The sequence below is a fragment of the Rhea americana genome, unplaced genomic scaffold (assembly GCF_003343005.1).
Source record: "Rhea americana isolate MKP2758 unplaced genomic scaffold, rheAme1 scaffold_257, whole genome shotgun sequence".
NCBI lineage: Eukaryota > Metazoa > Chordata > Aves > Rheiformes > Rheidae > Rhea > Rhea americana.
Genome location: NW_028186376.1, coordinates 1,116,197 through 1,143,424, shown reverse-complemented (window position 1 = coordinate 1,143,424; position 27,228 = coordinate 1,116,197). Strand labels below are relative to the sequence as shown.

The 27,228-nt window shown below is 40.9% G+C and overlaps 1 protein-coding gene and 1 pseudogene across 4 annotated transcripts in view; one reads left to right on the top strand and one right to left on the bottom strand.

Moving 5' to 3' along the window:
* Nucleotides 1–14,122, top strand: part of RMDN3 (regulator of microtubule dynamics 3) — a 35,796-nt gene extending 21,674 nt beyond the window's left edge. For 2 of the 4 annotated variants that reach the window (XM_085307379.1, XM_085307378.1), the window contains exons 8-12: nt 276–353; nt 2,640–2,738; nt 4,697–4,750; nt 5,972–6,052; nt 9,474–14,122. In XM_085307379.1, the coding sequence (XP_085163505.1) occupies nt 276–353; nt 2,640–2,738; nt 4,697–4,750; nt 5,972–6,052; nt 9,474–9,527 (366 nt within the window). In that variant the 3' untranslated portion in view covers nt 9,528–14,122. Of the gene's footprint in view, nt 1–275; nt 354–2,220; nt 2,275–2,639; nt 2,739–4,696; nt 4,751–5,366; nt 5,427–5,971; nt 6,053–9,473 lie in introns of those variants that run through there. The other 2 variants (XM_085307380.1, XM_085307381.1) reach the window with 2 other exon arrangements.
* Nucleotides 14,123–19,914: 5,792 nt separating this feature from the next.
* LOC146594559 (cytochrome P450 1B1 pseudogene) lies at nt 19,915–21,507 on the bottom strand (annotated as a pseudogene).
* Between the last annotated feature and the right edge of the window lie 5,721 nt (nt 21,508–27,228).

The following is a 27,228-nucleotide window of genomic DNA, read 5'->3' as shown; positions in this document are numbered from 1 at the left end:
TGTCAAAGCTCTGAAAAGGTAGTAGAGTAAAATGAAGCTTTTTTTGGTATTAATTCTTGTTTCTAAGGCTGATAATGCTGATTTTCTATGATCTCTGAAACCACTTTTAGAATTTCTAATCCCTTTATAGCTGTGATTTTATTGATCACTGACATGTAAATTGTGGACTTTCTACTTCCTTTCCTTTCCTCCTCCACATAAATTCATCTGTTCTTGTGGACTTTGTGTTTGCCTGTAACAAGTATGTAATATATGTTGGTCATGATTTTCCATAGGAACACATTGATAAAGCAATTTCACTGAAACCGGATGATCCAAAATCTTACTATCTTTTGGGCAGGTGGTGTTACCAGGTAAAATAGTCTGTTACTATTTTCTTACTGTTTTCTTCCTTGGAATTTGATGTTTGGATGAAAGATATGTGAATTCAAGCCACCRGCCATAAGCCTTGGGCATGTTCTGTGCAGTTACTGAATTCAGATATTGTATCAACAAGTATGGGTAGAATTGTGTGGAAATGTCTTGGTAGCTGGAAGAAATAGTTTAAAAGTTACACTTGCATGGAGTCTGGAAACTCTTCATTTCAGTCCTGAAACAATGCCAAGAAGAACACCTCAGTGATTATATGAATGCTGTAAGTATATTGCATTCAGAGATCTCTAACACTGTAAAGGCTAATGTTCACTATTATGAAGGTACTATGAAACATCTACCAGGACACAGTGTCTCATTCAGAATCTCTCTCATCTTCCATCTTGTTTAACTGTAATTGAGAAGTCTTAAGSAGTCCGTCTCCTTATCATCCTCCTGGTCAGCCTAAAATTAATACTTTCATACTGGGTTAACACTTAGAGTTCTAAGTTTGTAGAGGATTTTAATTAGAATTTATGTGAGCTCAGGTCCCACAGTATTAAGAGAGACTACTATAGAAATGCTTGGTTGATAATCAGAACAAATGCTTGATGAGTGCATTTTCCATGTGTTGTTCTGTGCTGATGATCAAAAGCTAGAAGGTAGAGAAAGGTTTGTGATACTGAAACCCTGCTGAAATATTTTTAAGCTGTAGCATGAAGAGTACTTTTTCTTATTGGCAAGGTCATTTGATCTTGCTGTTATAATACTTTTCTCCTTGAATCAACAAAAGACTTTTAAAGTATTTGCTGAACCTCAATTGAACAGATTGAAAATTACTGGGTTTTTTTTTTTGCTGTTTCATTTATTTATTTCCACCATTCTGCTCCTCATCTTCTCTTTTCTCCCCTCCCCCCCCCCCCCCCATTGCATTCCCAGGTGGCAGCAGTTTGCTAAAACTATTATTTCTGAAATTCCAGAAAAGTGGAGTTCTAGAGGGTTTGGGTCTCCCGACTTTGCTTGTTAGTCATTGCAGGGAACAAGGGAGGTGGAACAGCAAAAAATGATACAGGAAAAGCACTAGCTTCACACTAACTCATGTTTTTTACTGTTTCCTGTGCTTTGCTCAGTAGAAACAAACTACTTTCAGTCCTTTAAGCACATATGGATGTGATCAAGGATAAATCAGGGCTGGCAAGAGCTTCTGCATAAACTGTATCTGTATAATCCTTTGCATGTTTCCTCTGCCCTTGCTACAGAAAGTATTGGAGGTATTAGAAAAAGTATGCCAGCTGGTTTATAATTCTTGGCATTCTTGACAAGGAAAAGCTTGGAGTCAAATACCATAAATCAAGATTTAGTGCCTATAAAGAGAAATAAKAGTTTGCAGTAACCATCTACTTTTCAGTTAATAAAATTTGAAAGTGTTTTGATGCTGTCAAAAATGAAGTCACATCGCAGAGACTGTGGCTGAGATAATTGACACAGATAATTAGTAGATAATCTAGTCAAAACTCCTGGCTCCTTATTCTATTGTTAACTTCCTGCTCAGCATTACTACTCTTATAGCTGCAGAAGGTATAATACTAAGGCAGATATTTGTAGAAATATGTTAGWACTTCTGGTATTCTGCGTATTATGAGAGTTATACAGTACTAAGTGAAGAAGGTATTATCAGAGGTTAAAATTGTATGCTTCCTTTCCTCCACTAGAATCTCAGAGGTTTTTTTTATGAGAGAAAAGCTGGGAACAGGACAGTAAGATTTTATGGAATGATTATAATAGCTGCCTACACAAAGTATGAATATGTGTTGGTAGGAAAGCCTGTCCCTCTTGAGGGATCTTTGGTGAGGACATGTTCTTGTGCAGGATTTAATCTGGGAGACAGGACGACTACATGTGTGGATTTGCTCTGATGCATAGGTAAGAACTGCCAGGAATTCGCATGATTGCAATAAGGTGGGTTTGGATTTTAGACCACCCTCACTGTTGCACTGCGGCAACATCCAGCTGTAAAGACAAATCATATTTGGAGTGTTCTGCGTGGGGCTGCTGCTGTGTGCAAAATGTGCTTGTAGTATAAGCTAGGGACAAGAACAAGCAAATCAAGTTTAATTCTGTAGCTGCACTTGTATACTTGATCAGACGCTGCTGACCCTATTGTGATATTTTGCTTTCTCGTCCCCGTGAGACAGCTGTGTAAAACTGAATAGTTCATTGTCTTTATATCCTTTTGCATATGCTTTATGTGTATGGTAGGTTTGATAGTGTCGCCTCTTTTTTTGCAGATTTCCCATCTAGGATGGCTTGAAAAAAAGACTGCTGCTGCTTTGTTTGAAGCCCCTCCTACAGCCACTATACAAGATGCACTGCAAAACTTTTTAAGGGTACTGAAATCTGATAAGCAAGGGAACCACTCAACTGACAAATATGATCACAAGGGTGGAATCTGAGTACCTATGTTCTATGAAAATGCGACAGTCTCCAAATGCCCCAGGATTTATCTCCATTGACTATAATCTGAGGAGGAAAAGCTGATGAAAGAAAAAATTTTGGATCCTATGTTTTAGAATAGGCTGATAGAAAAAAACATTTTATAGACCTCAGAACTGGATCCAAAATGTTCAGAGRATTTTGTCTTTCTATTTAAAAACTGCAAAAAGGAATGATACAGTGCTTAATATTAAATGCCTATGGTCTAGACTCCTTTCATGGTCTGTAAGAGCTGTTTGAACTCATCCATACCAAAACTGGCATAGATATTTTTAGCATTCTCCCTTTTTTATTTCTCTTAGAGTATTTTATAAGAAGACTGTCATCTCAAGGTCAAGCTTCTCTTTTGGAACTTTTGAACCAGACTTCTTTAAACTTTCAGAGACATGTTGTTTATGTACTTCTACACAGTATTTCCTAAGATGTAGGAATCCTAATCCTATCCTCTAGATACTTTTTTTTTTCTTGTTGATGAAAATATATTTAAGACATGGCCTGAGTCACATTTGTGAGCATATAGCTCTTGCTAGTTGCTAGAGTCTACACAATGTGAATGAGTTAGAGTTAAACAGATAGTCTTTGGCTGTGTTTGTGAGAACTACTCTCGAGTACCTCTAATGAATTGTTACAGAAATAAATTACCCTATCCCTCTATAGATTGTAGATTGGGCCAACAGTTCTTCTAAGTGTCACTTCTGAGTGACACTTCTAAGTGTCAGTGTTCTCAATTGTTTATAATCTGCCAAAAATGTAATTGTTTGAGATGAAAGTTTGTGATAGATGTCTGCCTGAGGCTATATCCTTTTGAAAATTTCAGTCAAAATGATTAAATTGTTTCAGAGTTGGTTTCAGGCAGTGTTCCATTTCCGTCCATTGGAATAAAAARTAACGTGTCATTTTTGTTGATAAGTTATAGTGGTACTGTAATTTGAAATAGGAACTGAAATTTTTCTGAGATTTTGCTCTGGTCAAATATGGAGAGAATTTTAAAAATATACGAAAGCATCCCTCTAGAAGTTAGTTACGCCCTTGAAAAGTGCAGTTCCCATATGCTCAGCAGAGTCCATCTAGGGTTTCACCCAGTCAGTGTGCTTAAGAGGAACAGAGATTTTCCTGAAAATTGCAGCTCTGGAGTGGTCACAGGCTGAACTAGATCTAAGTCCAGAAAACAGCACTCAAGAAAGGGACATTGTCTCTCTTGTGTTCTCAGTGCCCCTTCTGATGGGCTCAGGCCTCTTGGTAGAGGACGTTTAATTTGAATGCAGATGGGATAAGGTCAAGCCAAGGAGTGATAGTAGTAACGTACTGGAAAAGAGGTACTTGGAGAATGATGACTAAAACCGAGAAGAAGGAGAGAAAGCAGAAGGGTGTTAGTGATTAGAAACTGATAAGTGAGAAGTAGAAAATAGAAAATTTGGGAAAGATTCCTGAGCTTTGGCACCAGTATGTTCAGGAGAAGGCAAAATGCATTAGACTGATTTGGCAAGGATATATACACACATGCTGGAGGAGGTAGTGAAGGTTGCACAGGTGATCATGGTTCTGAGTTTCTGTTAGCCTCTGAATGTTTGGCTTCATAACCTTGACATTCTGTTATGAATGTTGCTCAGTGAATCACAGACACTTTATGAGAATCTGAGGACTTTACTAATCAAGTCAGGCTCATCTAYGTGCAATTCTTAAGTTGATTTGTACATTTAAATTGGATTTGCTGATCTAATTTAACAATTTTTGTTTTTTCTAAAGAGATGCAAAAAACTCAATATAGTCATTAAATGTTTAAACTGTTCTTTGTTTATCCTCATGTCTGCTTTTCTCTGTTCTGTCCCATCATGCTCTCTGTTAATTGTAGGTTGAGGAGTTGAGCCCYGGATTTTCCAAAACAGGAAGAGTATACATTGCCAAGGTAACCACTCACCTCTCTCACTAGACTTGTTGCTTTATTTACTTCAGTCGTATGCTTCCAGGATAAGAAATACTTGTATTCAAATTTTATATATACGAGATTTTACATGTGTGTAGCACTTCTCATCTAAATACCTTAAATTACTCCATTCAGAAGCAACATTTTGTATGTTAACAACATGCATATATTAAAAAAGAGCAAATCATCTCAGGCAGATATATTAAAAATCACTTTTGGGGAGGATTTTGCCATTAAGTAATCCTGTGGAGCGTCCTTCTTGTTTTTTTAACATAAAATTCTCTATTAAGTGGCAACAGAGACTTCTAAGCAACAAGTTAGAGGTTTAATCCCATCACCACCTTGAATTTCTAAGCTGTGTCCTAGAAGAGGATCATAGAAAAAAGTGAATTATGTTTCTATTTTGCCACCTCAGATGACAACCTTAAGAGGTGATTAAATTAACAGTGACTGTACTGGTCTGAAGCTGGAGCTCTGAAGATCTTTTTCTTTGCTTTGAGGGAATATGTAATATTTTAATGGTAATTACAAGCATGACTATCTTTTACTGCTGATCTTTTCTTAKCAACCATTTCCTGTTAATACACTTATTTCACAGTCCCACAATGCTTCCATGACTCGCTAGGCACCAAAAAACATGGAGCTTTCCTGTAATAGAAGGATGACTGTTTCTGTACTGTTGGAGAAGAGTTCAAGCCAAAAAAGTGTTTCACATCTATTGTGAAACCTCAGAGATCTGTAAATGATGTATGATACASTGCTTGCAATTGGACCTTGTTTTCAAAGGCCTATGGAAGAAAAGAGCATCGTTAAATGATGTGCTGATTGTATTGAGGTTTCATGATGAAAATGATGTAAGAAGTAATGACTGTATAATTGGAAATAAAAATGGACTAGGGGAAATGATGAAAAGCGGAGCGAGACCTTMAATTGTCCCACCAAAAAAGCAACCCCCTCACGCCAAAGAAAACTTAAAAAGAAAAAAAAATCTAGCATTCCATGGTATGATGKTGTTTATAGTGCTCTGTGAATGAAGATACTGCAAGAAATGTCAGAAGCCTGAAGCTGTGTAGTATGAATGCGTAAAAGGTAGAAATAGCCCTTTTAATCAGTTGCTAGGTGCCTTCTACAATTGCTCAGTTACTACTTCTTGCCTGCTGTCTCCTGTTTAACTCCTCTCACATTGTCATTTTTTCTTTACAGTGTTACAGGGACCTAGGGAATAACTCTGCAGCTTTTCTGTGGATGAATCTTGCTTCAGAGCTCCCAGTTAATACGAAAGAGGTAGCAATCATTACTGTTTATTTTACTGACACTAGAATTTGATTATTTACCGAGAAAATAAACTAAAGTTAATTGCATGTTGTATGCATTTGACCCATCCCATCAAATGAGATTATGTAAAATCTTCCATGTATGTGCTAAAGCAACAAAAATAATCATGMGGACATTTTGGAAATTTCAGATGAATAATTTGAAGTTGAGCATTTTCCTAGATATCTAATTATGAATGTGGGTTCTCTAGGCCATTCAACACAGTATGATCAATTTGAATTAAAATAGTATGTTAACTAATAAAAGTAAGCTGAATGATAGTCACTTTAAGACKTTCTCAGACTACCTTAGATACCCTGAATTAGGTTTAAACAATATAAAGATGTAGACTTCTCAAAACCCCAGTCTTTTAGCRGTTCTTATGTATCACTTTGAGTTGAAGCTAAAATTTCCTCCATTTATACTTCCTCTCTGCTCTTGGAAAATAGGAAGAGAATTCCCTTACAAGTTTAAAAGTTAGTCAAATTATATTCTAAATTTATTTCACCAAAAGTAGAATGAGTCCAGAAATTTAAGGTATTTCTTTTGGAAAAAGTGCAGTAATTACAGGCTGATGATGAGCTGCTTTTGGTTTCAGAGAGAAAAGTTCTCTAAGAGAAGTTCCAGGCTGCAGGCCCAGGCTTTATTGGAATTTATTCCTTAGCATGGACTCTTTCCTTTGGATTTACTATCAGAATACCTAAAGTCAGTCAGCAAAATAATGAAAAATATTAAGTAGTTGAGAATATGTCCAATATGGATAGCTTAACAGCTATAGCAAACTCAAAAGTAGAAGGAAAGTTGGCCAAAAGCATACTAAAATACAGTGTAGTCACTTTATTTAAGGTATTATTTGCTAGCATTATAAAATTTAGAAAATGTTTTTTCTCAAACATAGTAAGACATTTTTCCCTTTCTACATGATTGTTTTTCCTATTTGAAGTGTCACTACACTCTAAAATGCAACTATGCAAGAATGATGTGATGACTTTACTTAGTTCATAAGCTTAAATGACCTCCTCTATCCTCTACATGACTTTCAAATTCAACTTGGAATTTAAAGGCAAGTTATGGACTCTGTCTCACATTAACATGATAGCTGATCAGAAAATTTCCAATAAATAACTTCATAGAAATATGGGGAGCTTAAATTTCTCTTACATTGAAATTCTCTGGTATCTTTTCCAATATAAACTATTGGAAAGTTCTGCTTTTTGAGTCTTTGACCCTAGAGCACTCTATGATGTGATGTGCTCTACTTTAGGATTCCAGACTCCTTACTGTCACATCCTCACATCCATATTAGATCCCAATATTACAACAGGAAGCCTGAAAACCCTGAAGTAGTCATGAGGCACTGCTGTGGATTTGGAAGTGCTGATTTGAGCTGAGGTTCAAAATTTAATTTCTTAATTTTGCCAAGCAGAAAGTGAAGAATACCCGGAATGGGCTTATGCCTCACAGATAGCTTGCTATTAGTCTATCCTGACATTGCGGATTCCAGGGCTTCTGAATTCATAAATAAGTTGTCCTGTGAATGACATGGCTGACAATGCAAGTTAACTGAGGCTATAGTAGTTGTTAGGATTCTCTTAAAAGGAGGCAGCAATGTTGCCTGTCCTGGCAACTGGCAGATAAATTTGATGCTGTTCTAAACTATGTCACTATTTCTCATTGCTGAATGGCCATGATGAAGCCAGCTCACTGCTGCTGCTCAGAATAGACACTGATAAAAATGTGTGAAGAATCATGTTGCTTTCACTCATTAGCTCCTGGAATTTCCAAAAAAATATATTTCACTGATGGCAGAGGGTTGATAAGTGGGGTGGTTTATCCGGGTTTCCAGACATGTAAACAGAGCCAGACTGACTTCCTCCAAACCAGATAGACTCTAACAGAGCTTAGAAGTCCAGCATAACACCGTGCAAGTACTCTGGTGCTTTTAGCATCAGGTTGTAGACCTGACCTGAAGAAGGCTTATTTCTTCAGGTACTGTTGTGTGTAGCCAGCTTAATTCAGTTGGGTGCACTTAAGTTATCTGATTGCCTTAGGACTGGAGTGGTGTGTTACTTGTTCTAATTACCTGAGTGGCTTTGGAGAAGCAATCTAGATTTAACTGTGCTGGTGCTAAGTCAGCTTTTCAGCTCCTTTAGGCTGGAACTGATGGTGTGGATGTTTGTGTGCTACCCACCATCTGTGGGGTTTTTGTTTGTTTTTTGTTTTTTGTTTTTTTTTACCTAGGATATTCCAGCTCTTGCATTACTTTTACAAGGTTATGGAGAGTAAACAGTATTGTGTTTTGGAAAGTACTGTGTGACAGAATTTTTTCACCTGGGAGTTCGTTTGCACTTTATATTTCCTGTTAGGCAAAAACTGTATAGAAGGTGCCATCAAATTACTGCCAGTTAGAAACTGACTAAAAACATGGCAGCTTTTGGTTTTAATCAGATGCTCTTTGCATTATGAAAAATGTAAGTGATGTAAACAGGTCCTCCAGAATTTACTCCTTCATCCTTAGTCTGATGGAACAGAACATTTTGGATCTAAGGCTACATTATAAATACATGCAGCATTTTCATGATACTCAGTTTTTAAGGCCATAACTAATCTTTGTGTTGCTACAGTGGAAGTATTGTGTTGAGATTCAAACCACAAGCATGCCGATCTTAGCCAGCCACCCGGCAACATGCTGACTTGCCTGTGCTACCACCTTCAGGCTGCTACTCAGTACTACATAAATTACTTGGCTGCTGCATGCTGCCAAGTCTAGGGAAGCGAAGGTATCATCAAGCAGAATTCCATCTTTCCAGAAGGAAATATCCTAGCTCTGCTAAATAAGTAGCTTCCTCACCATAGACTGATTGGAGATCTCTAGACAGAGTTAGAATGGTATATCTGATAAATAGAAAAAGGACCCTTTTCCAAAAGAACAAGAGATACCTATATTGGAGGTATAAGTCTAGTAAGGAAGCCAATACTTAAGTGACTTTAATGGCTTAAGTTTTGCAAATGTTAGTTCTGTTCATTTCAAAGAGGCAGTCTAATAACTTCCATCATATAGAGAAGCAAGAAAGAAGAAACTTCTCTAGTGTAAGAAAGTGAGAGAGCAAAGGATAGAATTTTGCTACTCTAATTCTCAGTTCTTTCTCAAAAGGAAACATAAGAAAATCTCTCTTTAGTATTTGGGAGAATTTATATAGATGTCAAAGACAGTAATGTTCAAAATACACAATAATGTTCAGTAACGTGCAGAAAAAGAACCATTCAGAAGAAACTGAGGGTGAAAGTTATTTAAAACCTGTTATGGAGTTGGAGAAGAAAAGGGAAATTGAGTAATCTTTTCTAATTAAGTTAGGCTGCATATTTATCACTACTTTTATTGCATTTCCAGGATGCAGAAAGCAAGAGGGAACTTGAGGAGATGCAGTTAATCTGGGAAGAATAAGTGTTTAAGAGCTCGTTCCATTTGATACTACACAGACAGTAAAATTCCAGTTAAAGAGGTTTCGTGATTCTGACAAAGTTGATTGCACTTCATGGATAAGCCACAAGAATTTACAAAAATGCATGGCAGTCTCATCAGCAGTTCCAGGAAAACATCATGCTGGGATTTAATCAGATAAAAATTTTGATTATTTGTTTCCCTCCTTACAGCACTGGATATTTTTTATTTAAAAGTTAGATCCATTAATTATGTTCATCAGCTTCTGGTTATCTCCTTCATGATTCTGATTTTCACAATCACTTAATGTAAACTTCAAAAAACATTTTATTGTAGAAGTTCTGCCTATGTAACAAATTTTCACAAGGATGTCATTTGGGAAATGCAATTGTTTTTTATAGAACAAGCTGAACTTCAGGTCTGCTTACTGGTGAGCTCTATTTAACTGACTCCTGAGGGAGTCTTCAGCCAAAAATCTTTTCTGCTTAACTATTTTGACTTTTCCTTAATACATTATATTAATGTGATCAGTAGAAATAACTGATTACATGTTGTTTGCATAGATGTTTTGGTGAGATTAAATTCAGAGCCATTGTGATTAGATGGGACTATTGCTGTGTTTTTTTTTTTGTTTTTGTTTTTGGTTTTTTTTTTTAATATATATCAGTCTGGTGTACTGAAGGGAGTAGGATGTTCTTACTTCCCTCAGCATATTGAYTCAGATGGACAGGGACACTATGATACTAGATAAAGGTAACTACAAAAAAAGACGACAATGCCTTAGGAAAGTGAATTGTCAGCTCTTCCTCCCTTGCTGTGAAAATGTTGACGATGATATTGAAAACACGCTCTTGTTTTTCATTTCAAAATATGCCTAACTGTCATCTTGTATTCCACCAAGCAGAAACCGGCACTGCTTGTTGTAGTGAGTTACTATCAAGGGACCAATGAGATTTTCTTAACAATATGAAATCTATTTTTAAGAGAAACATTACTTTCAACAGAGAAATGAGTAATAAAATTTTAACTTTAGGACTTCCAGTGGTGTTCCTTTTTTCACTCAAATGAGAGTGGAAGCTTTGTGTGTTTCTCTGAATCATGCTGCTATGATTTAGATATAATAACTTAGATAAATAACTCCTTTTCAAACTATGACACATTTGCTACAGGAAAAGGAATATTCTGTGACAGAACTGACAGTTTAATGTAATATTCTTCCACTGGTTCTTCCTGACTAACACAATGACACTGGTAAAAATAAAGCGGATAACTGACAGGTCTTCTGACAGGTTTGACGTACCAAAAGCTAAACTATTCTGTACACTGAAAACAATGTTGAAGTAAAAACTGTGTTCAATAATTTCTCAAAGAATCTAACAAGGCTTTTTTTATAGCCTTTTAAATTTCAGCTGGCAGGCAACTGGATGCTTATTTTTTAAGATTTCTTGCTTTTTGCAGTATTGTATCATGTTTAACTTTGCTGTAAACTGTGATTGCAAGAGTAAAACATTTCTCAATTTCCTTTTAGGTTGGTTATATGTGTGTATTAAGATGATAATTTTCTTTACTTCATGCAAATAAAATTGAAGGGAAAATGTGTAGCAAAGTCAAACTCAAAACTTCTCATTTTCTAGATTTGGCAGTTTTAGTTAGGTTTTTGTCCAAACTAAACTCTTTAAAATTTTGAGGCTGAATTGTCTTATGAGATCCAAGCAAATTCAGAATTAGTTTTTTATTTGAAACTTTATTTGAAACGATGAAAATTGATACCTTAAATGGAGTGCTGAATTCTAAGAGACTCAACTTGATCACTGTTTTTTTGTGTGTGTGCAAAGCTCTCCTCCTGATCAGCAGACACTAGATTTTTAATCGTGGATTAATTGTGAAATTAATTAATAACTTAATTTCAATACTTAATGTGTGCTGTTTTTTTCAGTTCATTCAATGGAATGATCAGGTGGTCTTTTTTTTGCTTCATATGAGCACATTATATGAGTCTGTCTTGTTTTGAGTATGAATGACGATAAAACACTAAACACCCAATCTTAAATACTTGCACAAAGTTTTAATTTTTATTTCTCTTTGATTGGTTTAAGCAATCTGTGAAATCTAGATTGATTCTTAACACTGATTTCCAAAAGATGATGATCAGCTACTTGATCCTGTCATGGAAGGTTTGCAGGTGTTTACCTGGATGGAGCTAATAACAGCCCGCAGCAAAGCAACTGTTGAATGAGGGGTACTTGTGGGACTCCTAAAGGTATCAGGGCACCCAGATACCCTTCTGCAAGTTCTAGAGTGCTATTAATAAATCATGTTTGCTATTGTGTATTCTTTAAACATTGCCTTCTTCTAAAAGTTAATGGTTTCAGTATATGTAATAGAAAGAGTGGCAAAAAGAAATATTTCTAATACCAAGAGTTGGTAGCCTTACCTATTTTCAAACAAGTACAAGCCCTCAGCTGTTCTTTAACTTGTCAAAACATTAAACTGTTTTGAGAGTCTTTCAATTACATATTTTTCTGGAGGTAGTTTTCTCTCTATTTCCAAAAGCATATATTTTAGTTTGGCTTTCAGATACTTTATTTGATATCTATTTCAAAACAACTAAAATCGGAGACCATAAATCAGTGTTGATATAATAGGTTTGAGAAGAGTTGCTGATTTATTCTTCCTTTTGCTTATTGCTTTGGATTTTGTATTGGGTTAGGTTTGAATTTTTCATGTGGATGGATTCCATTTATGTTGGTTAGGATGATGGCACTACTCCCATTAACTTTAAAAGGAGTATGAATGAGGAGAGAATGTTATTAATCAATCTCTTGCCAAGGTGGCTTATCTTTCTGAAGCACCTCTCCAAACAAGCAGCCTTTGGCAAAAGTTCACAAGAAGAATGCTTTGGGTTACAGGCTAAGCAAAGCATATCCTGAAATTAGACCAAAATCTTGTTTTATTACTGACAGACAAGCCATTTTCTTCATGGGGAGAGAAAATATTTGGTGAAACATCTCAAAATATGTATGTAAGGCATGTTAGACTATGACTAGAATCCTTTCTATCTTTGAGTAAAAGGTATGCTTCTGTAGAGGATAGGGTGATAGATAAATTGTGTTAATTCTTCTCAGTTGGTGCTACTTTTAACTCTCATTTATTCTTCTATTTCTGTCCTCCTGTGAATACTTAAAGGTTTATGCATTTGATTGCCTGATTCACTTTGTATTTTTCTAAAAAGAGACTTCAATTTTGGGTTAAAAGAATAAGGTCTGACATTCCACTCCAATTTGTCCTTAGTGTGTATGGTCTTTTCCTTAGGGAATCTGAAGTTTTGAGGTCTGTTATTCTCATGTTCATACAGGAGAGACTTCCTCTGGAGGCACAGCATCTGCCTAAATAGCTAGGGTGGAGATTCACATTTAACAGATATTTTTCTGTTCTGATATATCTGCTGAAGCCTAATTCACAGATCTCTAAAAACATGAAAGGAGATGACAAAACTCCCAGACACTTTCAAGTATAGATAAAAGCTGTATTTTGTTGTTTTTATTCTGATCTCCAGGAAGTTACAACATAACGATCAAATGAACCTTTTTAGTTTCCTCTTTTCCTTGCTTGCTATGAATAAGAATGTTGATTAATTAACGTAATTCTGATAGTATAGCTTTCAGGTTGCTGTGGAGGTAAGGCAAGGATGTATAATTGAATGCTTTCTGATCAACAATACTATTTTTCTTTTCTTTCTTTCTTTTTTTTTTTCCAAGCAATAAAATTTGAAGCCTCCTCTTGTTAAGCTCTTGGTGTGCAGTCTTTTAATGCATGTTAGGAAGGATGGCAACAAGGGAAGTCACTCCTGTTTGCAAGAGGAATGCACTTTGATAGCTTTCAGAGAACACAGAAATCAAGACTTCTTTTTAAATTTGCACATACTTTRCAGTCCCAGAGTACAATGTGAATTACACAAAGATATATGTACTGTATACATTCTAGGGCCACAAGAAGTTATAAATTTGTATAGTACAGTTTTGGTAGGAAGGCTCTTTGCTCTGCTTACTTTAGAAGCCATTCTTCAAGTCTTATCGGGGGATGAGAGATGATAGTTTTCTGGAGCTAGTCTTGTCTAATTTTTAAAATATACCTACCTGTGGTTAAATTATTATATTAAAGAGTAATTGAAGCTGCCTAAGTAACTTATTCTTACTGTGCTGTTCTGTTTGAAATAAAGTATTTATAATCTAAGGAGAAAGTGGGCCCGTTTAAAGTTACTTTTGTTGATATCTTGCTCTTTATGTCAATGCATATGTAGATGATGAAATCCAACTACCAGGAGAAAATCTATCTATACTATGTCATTGTATTTGTATGCATGTATGGTATGACAAATACAATAGGAAATTATGGGGAAATAACTTACAACATTATTGTTTACATAACAGTGTTTTATATATAATAATGTGGGTTACACCTGTAGCAGATTTTGTATATAAATATATTGATTAGTACTTACAATTTTTAAAAGCACCAAAGTAATACAGCCACACTCACTGGTAAATGATGTACTGCAAGGGAAGTTGTTTTTAAATAAATGTGTAAATCAGTTGTGACTGGGTGTGAGTACTGTGTTCTGCCTTCATTATCCAAAAGGCCATATTTGTCTTCCCCAGACAGAAGACACGGAAAGGGAAATTCTTCCCCCCGGAAGACAGYCTTCTGAGCATTATGCCTTAATGGCTTCATCTTTCTATGATGTATGATTAGGGCTGTATGTAGCCTTTAACTTGTTTGTAATTACTTTCCTTTTATTTCCTTCTAGAGCTGAAATTCTAGTAAGTCGATGTAGGGCTAGCAGTTGAGCGTGGTTAAAGCATGACAGCTGTCTTAGAGAGAAGAAACTGGCCAGCCTGGGTGCCAGTTGCACTGGATCACCCTATAGAAAATTGTGATTTATCTAACAACAGGAACTGTAACTTATAAGGGTGGGCTTCCTCTCATCTGCTTTGGAAAGAGGAAGAGGACCCCAGAAGCAGAAGACAAAGCTAGACAGAATGAACCTTATGGCACAGACAGTTTGGTTTAGCCCCAAGAAAGGTGTGACCTACTGAGGACACCTGAGTCAGGAAAGGATGTGAGCTACCTATCCTTATCCTGGCCTATTGTTTAACATAGATCTGTTTGTTTCTTGAACCATCAGGTGGTTTTGACTGGTGAAGGACTTCTAAATGTAACATTTTTGTAATGCTTGAGTGTTAAGAGCTTAGTGATCAAATGAATGACAGCATAAAGCATGCACAAGATAATAAGTCTGAGAAAGTGTTCTTCAGCAACTTAGACATCTTAGAGAAAAGAAAGGACATGAATAATGGCCCCCTGGCTTAGTACAGTATAGCCTAGAAAGGAATTTGAAAGCAGATAAGTTCAGTAGTGTAGTTGGTTTCCAATAAAAAGAGCATACCACTGTTGTGACTATCTGATGTGCTGGGAAAGTTATTACTCAGTATTGGAATAAAAATGTCAGCATCACTTTCTACTAAGAAATGGGACAGTCGCTATTCTCACGCCCACCCAGGCTTTGAGATTTTCTTCTAAATCAAGATTTCTTTTGTTCAATGACATGTGCAGTTTCCTGATATGCCTTAGAAGTGCCCTAGCAAAAACTAACCTGATCAGATCCTGCTTGATTGGAGAGAGAACCTGAAGAAGAAAGATTGCATGCAATATGTGTATTCTTATGCTTTTACAGTAATTGTTGCTCCTATGTGACTATCTTTTCCTTTAGGCTGATGTGATGTGAGTGAACAGTCACTGCTTTATTCTGAGTTACTTTAGCATAAGCCTGTTTCGAAATCTCYTGAATATTACAATAAACTTTTTCCAGCTGAAAACACTAGTAAAACTAAAATGTACATAAGTTGACTTTGACATTATCCTTCATGCAAAGCACATTCTTAAAATTAGAAAAAGCTGACCTTAGGGAAACACTTTCACCATAGGGGGAAATTGATGCCAAAACTGGGGGAAGAAAGAGAAGGGGACAAGTCTGACAAAATCACTGTTTGCTATAGACTTGTGTTGGTCTGGACTTAGGAATTAGTTTCAGGTTTTTGCACATACAGGCAGACATTGCAGTTTGACATGAAAACATGACCTTAATGGCTTATGTAGCTAGAGATTTAGTTTTCTTAATAAGATGTATTTAATTTTTTACTTCCCAAAAGTAAAAATGAGAGTGGCTGCAGACCCTGAAGGAGGATGAGATAATACAGGATCCTTCACTGTTTAGGGAGAGTTCTCATCATTAGAATGTATAATACAAAGAAAGCTAGTTTCTTAATTACTGGGTTCATGTCAACTTGACTGTGAAAAGTTGCATACCTTTTGGATGAAGTTTTAATAATTTAATTGTAGAAAGCAAAAAACCTAAATTTCTGCAAATTTCATGTCTCAGTTGTTTGCATATCTACAGTGAATTTTCAGATGGAAAGATTAAAAATGGATTAATTGCTTTTCTTTTTAGTAAAAGTCTAGTTTTACAGCCAATTCTTTTGTGTGCCTTTTGCTAAACAACAGAGAACATACTCTGGAGCTTCAGTGACTAAAACAGCTACAATGGAAGCTGTGCAATACCTGCCTGTTTGCAGAGACAACTGTAATCTTAGATGAAGAGCGGGAATGAGTTTGGACACAGGGGACTGTAAATACACAATGTTATTTCCCAGCATTGCGCTTCTATTGGAGGGGGGAAAAAATCATATTTCCTGGCAGTGTCTCTTTCCATAAACTTGAAAAATGAGGTGGTCAAAGCATTACAAAATCATCCAAGTAGTTACCGTAAGCAGATTTTCCCTTGTGGAAATAAAAACTGCAATCCTATGCTTTGCAAGGAAGGCATTGCTGTAAGCTAGTGTAATGGAATGATTTTTGTTACGTATAAAGCACGTACATCTAAATCTTCAAGATTCAAGTTTGGAAAGCCTCAACTTTAAATGGCTTAGGGTGGACGCAGAGTGATTTTTTTCACTCCTCATTCAGGCTAGACTCTGGAGCTAAAAAGAAAACCCAGATGGAGAAGTACAGCTTTACAAGCAAGGGTGGGATAATCCCGTGGCCATTGACCTGTGCTGTGCGTGTGGTCCCAGCTTACACTGGGTATGTCTGTAGATGGCATGAAGGTCTCTGCAGCAGTTAAGGGTGACGCATGAAAGCGAGTAACTGTGCTCTCAACTTCAGCCAAGAGCATTTTCCTCCTTGTTGGTATTCGTTATGTAAAGAGTATGAGAATGTTCAGATTTAATAATGCGAGGGCCTGCACAAGGGGGTGAATATAAGAGCAGCCTTATTGTTTCAGCCATCTTGGTATTCTGCTGCCAGCAGTGGCCAGCTGCGCGTGTGTAGGGAAGAATATATATGAGGTGCACAGAGCGATACTTTACCAGCATCTCCTCAGTCTCCAATGTCTTATGCTTTTAGTATTCTCAATGGGTGGTGGCATCTTTGTGTTTAATAAGCCTAGGTGGATTTTATTCCAAAATTTAGTTTAAATGCAGTCTTCCAGCAACTGGAGCATCAGCAACCAGAGAAACTTCTGGCAAGAAGTTTCATCATYTGCATCATACTTTGTGTGAGGAAGCATCTCCTTTGCACTGACCTTTTAAAACCTACAGGTTTTTTGGTGCCCCTAATTCTGATGCTGGAAGAGATGATTGCCTGCTTTCATTTTGCATTTGCCTCTCAGGATTTTACAGAGCAGTATTCCCCTATCGCTCTATCTTCCAACATGATGAATGCTGATCTGTGCAGGCTCTGCTTGTAAAGGACTATTCCACCCCTTTGGTTGTCTTCACCTTTTTGCAGAAGAGAAACAGGGAGCAAAACTGCACATAGTGTTCAACATGCAGATGAACTACGGGTTAACAGTGTCATGGCATGGCATGATTTTCGTGTTGTAACTCAGACTCAAATTACTGCTGGTTTCTTTACATTGTAACAGTTCCCATTAGGTTACCGTAGCCACATTGGTTCTGTCGAGCTTGCAACCCTTGCAACTCTTATGAAATTSATTCCTCCAGTTTAGCTTAATTATAAAGTAAGCTTGCATAAATAACTAGCCTGCAGTCCTCATCTGTGCTCAGAGATTTTATCAGCCCATAGAGACTGCTGTCAGAAAGGCAGAGAAGTTGTGGAATTTTTATCCTTGGGAACAGTCAAAGCTGGGCTCGCACAGCCCTGAGCAAACTGCTTTACCTGTCCTTGCTTTGCACAAGAGAATGAATTAGAGACCTCCAGAGGTTCCCAGCCACCTACATCTGTGTGTAATTTTGACAGAAAATTATTTCCTTCCCCCTCCTCCCCCCCTCCCCAAATAAAACAAAAAAAACCTCTAACCTTACCAATTGTGAATATCTCTGCAGGAAGAAGTTTTCACTACTGGTAAATTATTGCCATTAGGAAATTATTTGTACCATCCTCTGAAACTTCTGCTGGGTGGTCACAGTCTGGCTGCACTGAGATATGCATAGTTGTAGCTTCCTGTGGCTATTTCTGTCCTCTCTTTTGGAGACCATATAAATATGAAGATAATCTGGTGTAAAGCCATCTCTATTAACTTAGGTTAGATGTGTTTATCTGTGCTAGCAGTTCAACAATGCATTTTAAAGTGGTAAGAAAGTGCAATAAAGTCAGTGGCATACAAGGTAGTAATAGTTACTGGGGAGTGATTATTTACTTAGTGGGTACTATGAGGTATTTCAGTTTTTTGTGCCAAATGAAGGACGATTTCTTTACAATTTCAGGTTGTACCACCAGCTGTAATTCAAGAATTAAATTTGGGGGCAAGAACAAGATTTTGGAGACATACCATGTTCTGTTTCATCAAAGCAGCTCTATGTAAGCTATTGGCTGTCCAAAGCCTTTTCTCACTTCAAGCTGAGGCTTTCTTTGTCTGTTGTTTGTCCCCTGCATTGCTCTGGGAGAAATGGTAGAGGGACCTCAAAGGGCAGCTGCACCCTGGCCAGGGGTTTGAGGAACAGAGGCTAAAAGCTTTGGTTGCAGACTCTGGGCAGGGCCCATCTGTGTGTCCTGCATTTGACAGGRTAGGCCAAGGCTAAGGCAGGTATACCTGAGCATGGTGATAAAACTGGTGCCAGATTGTGGAGGGGGTGTCTGTAGGTGCAAAATGCCACAGACCCCTCCTCTGCAGTATGTGGCTTTTAGGCAGGTGAGATGAGCTTTTCTAGCTTACATATGGCCATTTCTCTATTCTAGAGAATGGGTAGGAAGCTGTTTAAGGACTCCGAATACTTTCGCAAGCCTCCTCCTGCACCTGAACAAGAAAAGGGAGATTTGTGCACTGCATGGGTTAAAAATGCTGAAATTGTGAGATTGGGAGAGGCCATGGGGCTGTCATCCCCACTCTAAAGCAAGATTAAGTCTATCTAGACTGTCCCTGGTAGCTGTTTTTTAAACTCCTCTTAAGCTTCAGTGACAAGACCTCTCCCCAGCCTCCCTTAGGTTTTACTTGGCTTCTCTGGACATTAACTAGCAAATGCATTTCCTCTGCATGTCCTACCCCAGTCTTCTGTAGCAACAGATAAAGCAAATTACTCCTTGCTCCAGCCTGGGGCAACAGGAGAAGCCATTTAATAACCCTCCTGTGCATCCTGGGAGTGCTCCTGTCATGTTCCCCCATCTTTTCTAAACAAATGAGTCCCAGCTTCGTTGGCTCCCGTTTCACAATCCCCTGCTCTCCTGAGACTGACTGGCCCGTCTCCCTGGGTGCCCTGGTCAAAACAGGGCTCAGTCCTAAGATGAGAACTCCCTTCCCCTGCCCTGCAGGCAGCACTCCCATTAGCACATCATGAGCAGGGCATGGTTTGGTTTAGCACCACAGTACTGATTCAGCCAGAGGTCCTGGCCAGCTGGAAATGCCACTTTTTCAGTAGAGAGACCAGCAGCACAGAGCGAGCAGTACTGATACCTGGGGCAGCCGTGGCACTGGGGAACACCAGGAAAGCTGTGCTTGTCCCCATAGAAGGAGGGAAGCCCCAGGCCCCACGTGAATGATGCTTCCAGCCTCTACCTGAAGAAAACAAGCAGAGCCAGCTCCCATGTCAAAGGCTTTTATTGGTGAAGGGCTACAGGGAGTTGCTGGTATCRCTGTTTGCCTTACAAATAAGCATAGGGAAGCATTACAGAAAAATGCACCTGAGTACAAAGCAGGCTCTAGTGCAGACCTCGGGCCTGCCTGCTGCCAAGGGGACGCCCCCTCAGAGCCAAGGGAGCAGGCATCCGCTGCCTCCTGCCCGCACMTTCCCCAGGGCACCCCGTGGTGGGTGCATGTTGCTTGCAGCGGGAAGGGCAAGTGCTTGGCTGAGCTCTGCAGGAACCAGGCACGGGGAGTTCATGGCTCAGTCAGAGAGGGGTGCCTCTGCTTCACAGTGACAGTGAAGGGCAGTGGCTTGAGCGCGAGCCCATGGATACAGTCCATCGTGAGGTGCTCAGCTGGGTTGGCATAGAAGGAGCATTGGTGGAGAAGGATTGCTGTGAAGAAGAAGATCTGGAGCTTGGAGAGCTGGTCGCCAATGCATCGCCGTTGGCCAGCTGAGAAGATCATAACACTACAGGCGCAGTCATGGTCCAGGTGCTGCTGTGCATCCAGGAAGCGTGAGGGGTCAAAGTGCTGGGGGTCATGCCACTTGTGACAGTCGTGGTTCATTGACCATTGGTTGATGAAGATCACAGTGTCTTTGGGGATGTGGAAGCCATCCAGCTCCACATCAGCTGTGGTGGCATGTGGGATGGTGATGGGCACGAAGCTGCTGTGTCCCGTAGCGCAGTGTCTCGTAGATAAAGGCCCCCAAGCGGGGCAGTCTGAGTCGGTCCTCAGCCATAGGCAGCCAGGTGCGTCCCACCACACGGTCCAGCTCAGCCTGGAGGTTGTGTTGGAGCTGTGGATGCTTCAGCAGGAGCAGGAGGACCCAGGAGAGTGCTGTGGATGTGGTGTCTTGCCCAGCACCGAAGATGTCGGTCATGACACCCTCCACATCGTCAGGGCCAAGGCTACTGAGGTGGCCATCRCCATGCTCCACTGCAGTGATCACGGCATCACTGATGTCACGGATGATGCCAGGCTTGAAGGTGTGGCGGTGCTGCATGACCTTCTCATGCACAAAACTGTGCAGCTCCTGGTTGAGGTCCTGGAAGTCACAGAAGATGCTGCGCACGGGGTTGGGGAAGCACTGGAGCCACAGCAGTATGTCCACCAGGCTGCCCGCACCCACCGTCTGCCCAAAGCGGTCGTTGCGGCCCAGCAGCGCCAGGAACTCACTGTCATCATGGCTGTAGCGGTCGCCAAAGCACAACGCGCAGATCACATTGGCATTGGCCGCCACGAAGAGGGGGCAGGGCTGGAAGTAGGTGCCGCCTCGGCTGAGCTGCAGGAAGAGTCGGATGAGGTCCTGCGCCTCACCTGTAATGTGCTGCTCAACCGCTTGCTGGCCCTGGTCACCTGCCATGGAGCAGGCCCGCAGGGCAGCATGGGCCAGGCACYGGCGGGCCCGCCAGCGGGCTGTGACCTGCCCGAAGGCCACACTGCACCCGCCTGACACCAGCCTGAAGGAAGGGAAGTTGGGCCGCCCAGCGAAGCGAGCGCCCTGCCCCACCGGCGGATCGCCACCTCGCTGTTGAGTACCACCACACGCCGGTGGCCAAGGTGGAGCTGGAAGATGTCACCGTAGCGGCAGGCCATGCGGTCAAAGGCTAGGTGGGGCAGGAGGCCCAGCTGCAGAATGTTGCCTACCAGGGGCCAGGTGAAGGGGCCTGGGGGGCTGCGGCTGCCCGCCACAGCCCTCTGGGTGGTCTGGGCTCGGCGGTGGGCCTCGGCACACAGCAGCATGGCACACGACACCAGCAGCACTGGCTGCACAGCTGCCCGCAGCACTGCCAGCATGGCTGCTGCCGCCCCGGGGCTGCTGGGGGCCTCTGGGGTGCTCATGGCTTGCGCCGTGCGCCACTCTGCCCTGGGGGAAGGTGCATGTGCTGGGTGGGCTTTATAGCCACCTCCGAAGGGGCCGAGCCGCTCTCCTCCCCCTGCTGTGGTGGACCACAGTCCCYCGACAGCTCCGCACCAGGCTGCGCTGTGTGCCTGTCCTGGGGAGGGAGGGACAGAGGAGGGAGGCTGCGCCGCCCCGGGGGCACCGGCTGTCGGATCCCCACCTCGAGGGGCACACAGAGCCCCTCACACAGCTGGGCGGCAACGAGGCACCCTAAGCTGACCTGGAAAAGAAGGTAGAACATGAGGCACCCTGGGCTTGCTGCTGCGCTCAGGAGACCTGTGAGAGATCCGAAGCGTTAACAGAGCTGAAGCTGCCCGCGGGGATTGCAGCTGCTACCAACAGGGATGGCCCTGCGGGCAGCAGGCACGTGGAGACCTGCCCCAGGCACCCCTGCCACCTGGGGCTGTCCCACTGCAAGAAAGAGCGAGAAAGGTGGGGGGCTGCTTCCCAATGCGCCTTTTCCCTCACAAGCTCTGTCCTTTTTTTATTTTTRTTTTTTATTTTTTTCCCCTCAGGACAGCAGGGGGCCCCACATTGCTCACATTTTTGGGAGCTCAGCTGCAGATTTTTGGAGGAGGATGGTCCCCAGGTGGTTCTGAGGATTTGGGAGCTGAAGGCGAGGCTACATGTGTGGACCAGGATGGGAGGCAGTGATAATGCCTGCTGTGATAAAATAGTTTGATACACATTCCTGAGAAGTGTTGTAATTACCTCACAATCCAGGTTATCTTGGGAAAATTGAGATATTCAGTAAGTTGCATGAGAACTTTGCTGTGCTGGAGAATAGGGCACTGTTAGGGTTATTTATCTATAAAGAGTGATTTTTTTTTCCCCTAGGGCATTGCAATTAATTTGTTCTACAAAGTATAGCACCCAGGGTGCTAAATAAGAAGGTGCTTAAGGTACATTAGCCAAATAGGGGGGTAAACAGAATACCACAAGGATTTCTGTGATGACTACTAAACTAGGGACAAATTGCCTTCTTTTTTCCTGCAAAATATCTGTCTCTTGCCTCCCATCTCCAGAAGTCATTCTAATTCCTGCTCATTTGTGTACTGACTGGGAGCAGCAGTTCCTGGTGTAGTGTCCTATTACATCTCCTCTGACCTGCTCAGCCGAGTAGGGTGGGGTGAAGCTGAGTGCTAATGATGCCCCCAAAAGGAAAACAGGGTTTCTTCTTCTGAAAAAAAGAGACTCCGAAAGGACTTTGGTACTGAGTTATACAAGCTAGTGAGGAAAAAAGGAAGTTCTGCTGCAGCAGTAGGTCAGTGTCACAGATGAGGATACTTTTCTCAGTCTCAGTGATTGTACATTATTTTGGAGTTTGGCTGTAGTGGTATAAGCATTATTATTATGTGCTTGTTTTACCAGGGCACCTGTGGAGTGTAAACCAGGAAGTTGTTGAGTTCAGAGATGTGCAGAGAATAAAGAAAGATTGCCTACCCAAGCCAAGCAACCCCAGTTCTTGATGCTTGGGTCTTCTTGTGATTGGGTCCTTTCTACAGAGTAGTGATTTATTGTTGCAACATTATGTAGTAGCACACTTTTGTAGTTCCCAGAGGGGATTTTGTAATTACCTCACAATCCAGGTTATCTTGGGAAAACTGAGATATTCAGTAAGTTGCATGAGAACTTTGCTGTGCTGGAGAATAGGGCACCATGCACATTGCATAGGGGAGGGGTTTTTCCCTGGCAGATCCAAAGGATGTGCTAAGACAAAATCAAATCTCACATGCATGCAAGCTGGACATTTTTGTGGGCTGACAGTCTCATATACTGGAGAGGCCAGAGAATGTGTTGAGAGAAAATTACAGGTTATGGTGCCATGAACTGATTGCTAAGATGGTGATGGAGATCGCAGCAGAAATGACTGCTCATTCTTCTAATGACTGCTCCGGCAGAAGAGAGGGTATCACCACAGCAATGAATGTGCTCAATGGCCGTTCTGATCACTGAAGCCGAGATTCAGAAATAAATGACTCTTCAGCAGCTCTAGGAAAACCGGACATTTATCAGAGCTCTTTTGGGGAAGGTCTTCCCCACCATAGAAGAAAGGCTGGGAATTAATGCATTTCATAAGCAGCGCAGATGGTCTGTATATGTCAGGTAAAGAGTGCTCTGGCTCATCGCATGCCAGACTTTTGCTTCAGTGTGCCCCTATTGTGAACAATAAATTCTTTGAGGTGAGACAACATTCAGAGCCAAAAAATCATGTATATATGGATTTCAAATGTCAGCGTTAGCCGTGGTGTGAAGCCAGTGGTTCCCACTGAGTAGCTCTTGTGCTTAACTCCTATGTGCAAAGACATGGAAATGTGTAGGTCTTTGGTTGAGGCATGAATGYGATCACTGTACTTAATAGTGCCGGTAAGTGGACTGCTCCAAGCAGCCAGTTAGTGGCCAGCAGAGTGAAAGGCCTATGCACTGTTCTTAGCTCTGGCTGCTTTTATACAGCCCTGAGATTGATGGTTCTGTCTTGGAAATCATGTGCAGTTTTACCTGTAACATTATAATGTTACAACCATCAGCACTTGTATTATCAATCCTAATTTTTCAGGAATTAAATTTCATTTCATATAAGGTTTCTGCTGGACTAACAGAGCCCAGTGCTAGCTTGTATACATGCTTAAGAAAAACCTTCTCAAGGAAAAAAAACTCATTTATTTTCTCGTATTTATATGAGTGCAAAACAATATTGCTATATTAGATTAAGCTTCATTTTTGGGGCTCCAGTAACACAAAACTAACTTTGTTTTCCAGCGTACAATGTTGCATGAATTTAGTCTGTAATTCCTGTTGGCATTTATTATTAAAAACATTTATTATTAAAAACACTGAAGTTACTAATTTTTGCRAACTGCCTGCTACACATATGTAGTAACTTTTGAGATGTTTCTTAGTAGTTCTAGCTAGATGCTTTAGCTGAGATGTCTTGTTTTGTTCTAAGTAAAGTTGCTGGGTGTTGGCATTGCAAAGTCTAATTTAAAGGTGTGTTGGTTAAAGCAGAGTACCAACTCCTATATGCCTGGGCTATAGAAAATAAATTCTGCACAAATGCTCTAGAGTGAAATGGGGCGTGTTCTATTCTTTATCATGGAACCTTTAAGTCCCTCTTCTTACTAAAAAAAACTCAGCTTAACCTTGAGGGCAGCAAAAAGTGCTTCCATACTATTGTACACTGTGTTGCTTCAAATAGGTAGTTTGTAACCACATAGGGACAGCAGAGAAACAGAGCCATCACTGGAACCTCCTCTTTCCCAACTCAGTAGTCCCTGAGGCTGTGTCCATCCCAGCTTACCTAGAAAGACCCAAGAAGTGCTATGTTTTCTTCACCCATCCTCAGGTACAAAGCATAGCCACAACAGGTTCAGAGGGTCAGGTGCAGGGTGCCAGCAGAGAAGGAGTAGCCCTGCAATCTGCCTGCCTGTGGGGAGCAGCACCCTACGCATTTCCAACCCGCCCCTGCTTGCGGGCGACTGAGCCTGACTCTCTGCGGCCAAGGGTATCAGGGCAGTGGAGTGAAACGCAATGCCTAGGCCAAAGTTAGCATGAAACTTGAAGTAATTTGGGGTTGATGGACAAGTTTAAGTGGAAATCCTGTTTTCTTTCTACCCTCTTACAAGATGGCTCATTTTGCTTCCTAACTTAGTTGTTCATGCAGTCTCATGCTTTGCCAGGCAGTGGCCACTGCTCTTGAGTGTCTGGGAGGCCATTATCAGGGCACAGAGCATGTTGGGGACTATTTGCGTGTGTAAACTTTGGTATAAATATATCCTTAAAAAGGAGGTTCTTGTTTCTACAGCCAGGCACAGGGTGCAGGTGTRCTTGTGAAGGGAGATGGTCTGGGCAAGGCATTGCTCCCGTATGGCTCTTGCAGGGCTGGTTTCACAGTCTGTTACCTGTCTTCAGTGAACAATTCAGTAAAGCAGTTTCTGCATATGAACAGTGATATTCCATTTATTGTGAACTAGACGGTCCTGAGTTCTTCCATTGCTTCAAAACAGGGAAACAAAGCTATAATAGCAGACTTCTGGTACAAGCAAGGATGTTCTGGGGAGAGAAGATGCACTGAGCTGCTCTGGAGTTTCACCAAGTACCCTTTTCGGACAGGTTTTCAAATCAATAAGCAGTGCTGGGCCAGCTATGAAAATGAAGGCAAAAGGACTGAGGCTTTTCACTGTATGTTCACTGTGGCTTATGGGGTGTATAGAGTTACACCATAATCCTTTTCAGAATAACATCAGTGATGATTCTGGTCTGTGTTACATTTCCACCGAAAACCTCATTCAGGAGAATTCAGCAGTTTCTTTAGTTCTTTATTTTTCTAAGAGTTCTTGAGAAAAAAAGTCACGGTGGCCCAAATTCTTTGTGTTGCTTGGCCAGGACACTTGCAAACTTTGGAGGAAGTTTTGCTGAAAGAGGACATATATGTTCACTGTTTTGGGGTCCCAAGGAGACTGAACAGCATGATGCCATGGTATTGGGCAAGTTTGTTCGTTATCTGCTTTGCCACGGAGGAGCTTTAATAAGTTAAAGCATGCTAAAAGATGGATRCAGTGTTTATTATGTAGACAAAGAAACCAGAAAGGCTGCAAAGTGTTCAGAGAAAGAGTATTTGAGATGTTTACATCTGGTGGCTCAAGCTGATATTCCCGCTCAAAGGGGCACCCAAAATTGGGGAAATCTACATCATTCATCCTTGAAGAAAGCAGACAGCAGCATTCATCGGTCAGCACGAATGCACAAGAGCAGTATTAATAAGACTGCTTCTGTGTCTTAGTGATCAGAGAGGAGATTTTTAAGCTTTAGAGAAACATAATGCTTATCCACTCAGTACATCTGATGGCAAGTTCTTGGTTCCCTCTATACCCTACTGTCCCTCTGTGCCATAATATGAGGAGGGAGGGTGGTTAATTCCCAAATAATTGCCATGTAGCCCTGTTGCACAACATTAGCAATGTGAGCTTACTCATTCTGCCTTTCTGAAATAGGATTCTGGGGAGACTTTCCCAAACTGAGTTGTAAGGCTTTAGTTACCCTTTTTGTGCTCTTGTTCAGCCTTGAAAAAACCCAGGATCAGAGGCTTATAAGGACATCTCTGCAGTGAGTCCAGGCACCAGCAGCAATAACCCCCTTGCAGCCAGAAGCCACATCACCTTTTGGTGACCACAACCTTCGTGGCTAAGACGTAGTTTGAATGAACACTGCAAAACACAAGCTGTGCCCTGGCATTAAAGGAACCAACTCAAACAACTGCATTCCCACTAGCACAAGAGTGGAGGATGAAGGCTTATCATCTTGTTCCCTATATTCTATTACCCTTTTTTGGGCTGGCTGCCAGGGATGCTGGCTGCCAGCTTTACTGGTGAAATTTTCCAAGGAATCAGCCTCACCATTGCAGCTTTATGCAGTCAGTCCTCTGCCATTAGTATGAGCTTAGGTATTCTTGCTCTCTCCAATCCTCATGGCTTTATACTAGGCTATTTGGTCTCAGCTTTCAAAGACCTGGCCATTATGGTTGCTGGTAGAATCCCGTACAGAATCACCCTGAATTTAAGGACTCGTAACAGTAACCCAAAACATCTAATCCTCAGTGAAGATAATTTCCCAGTGAGTAAAATGGAAATTAGTATTTAAATTCTATACAGCTTGGTGAGGAT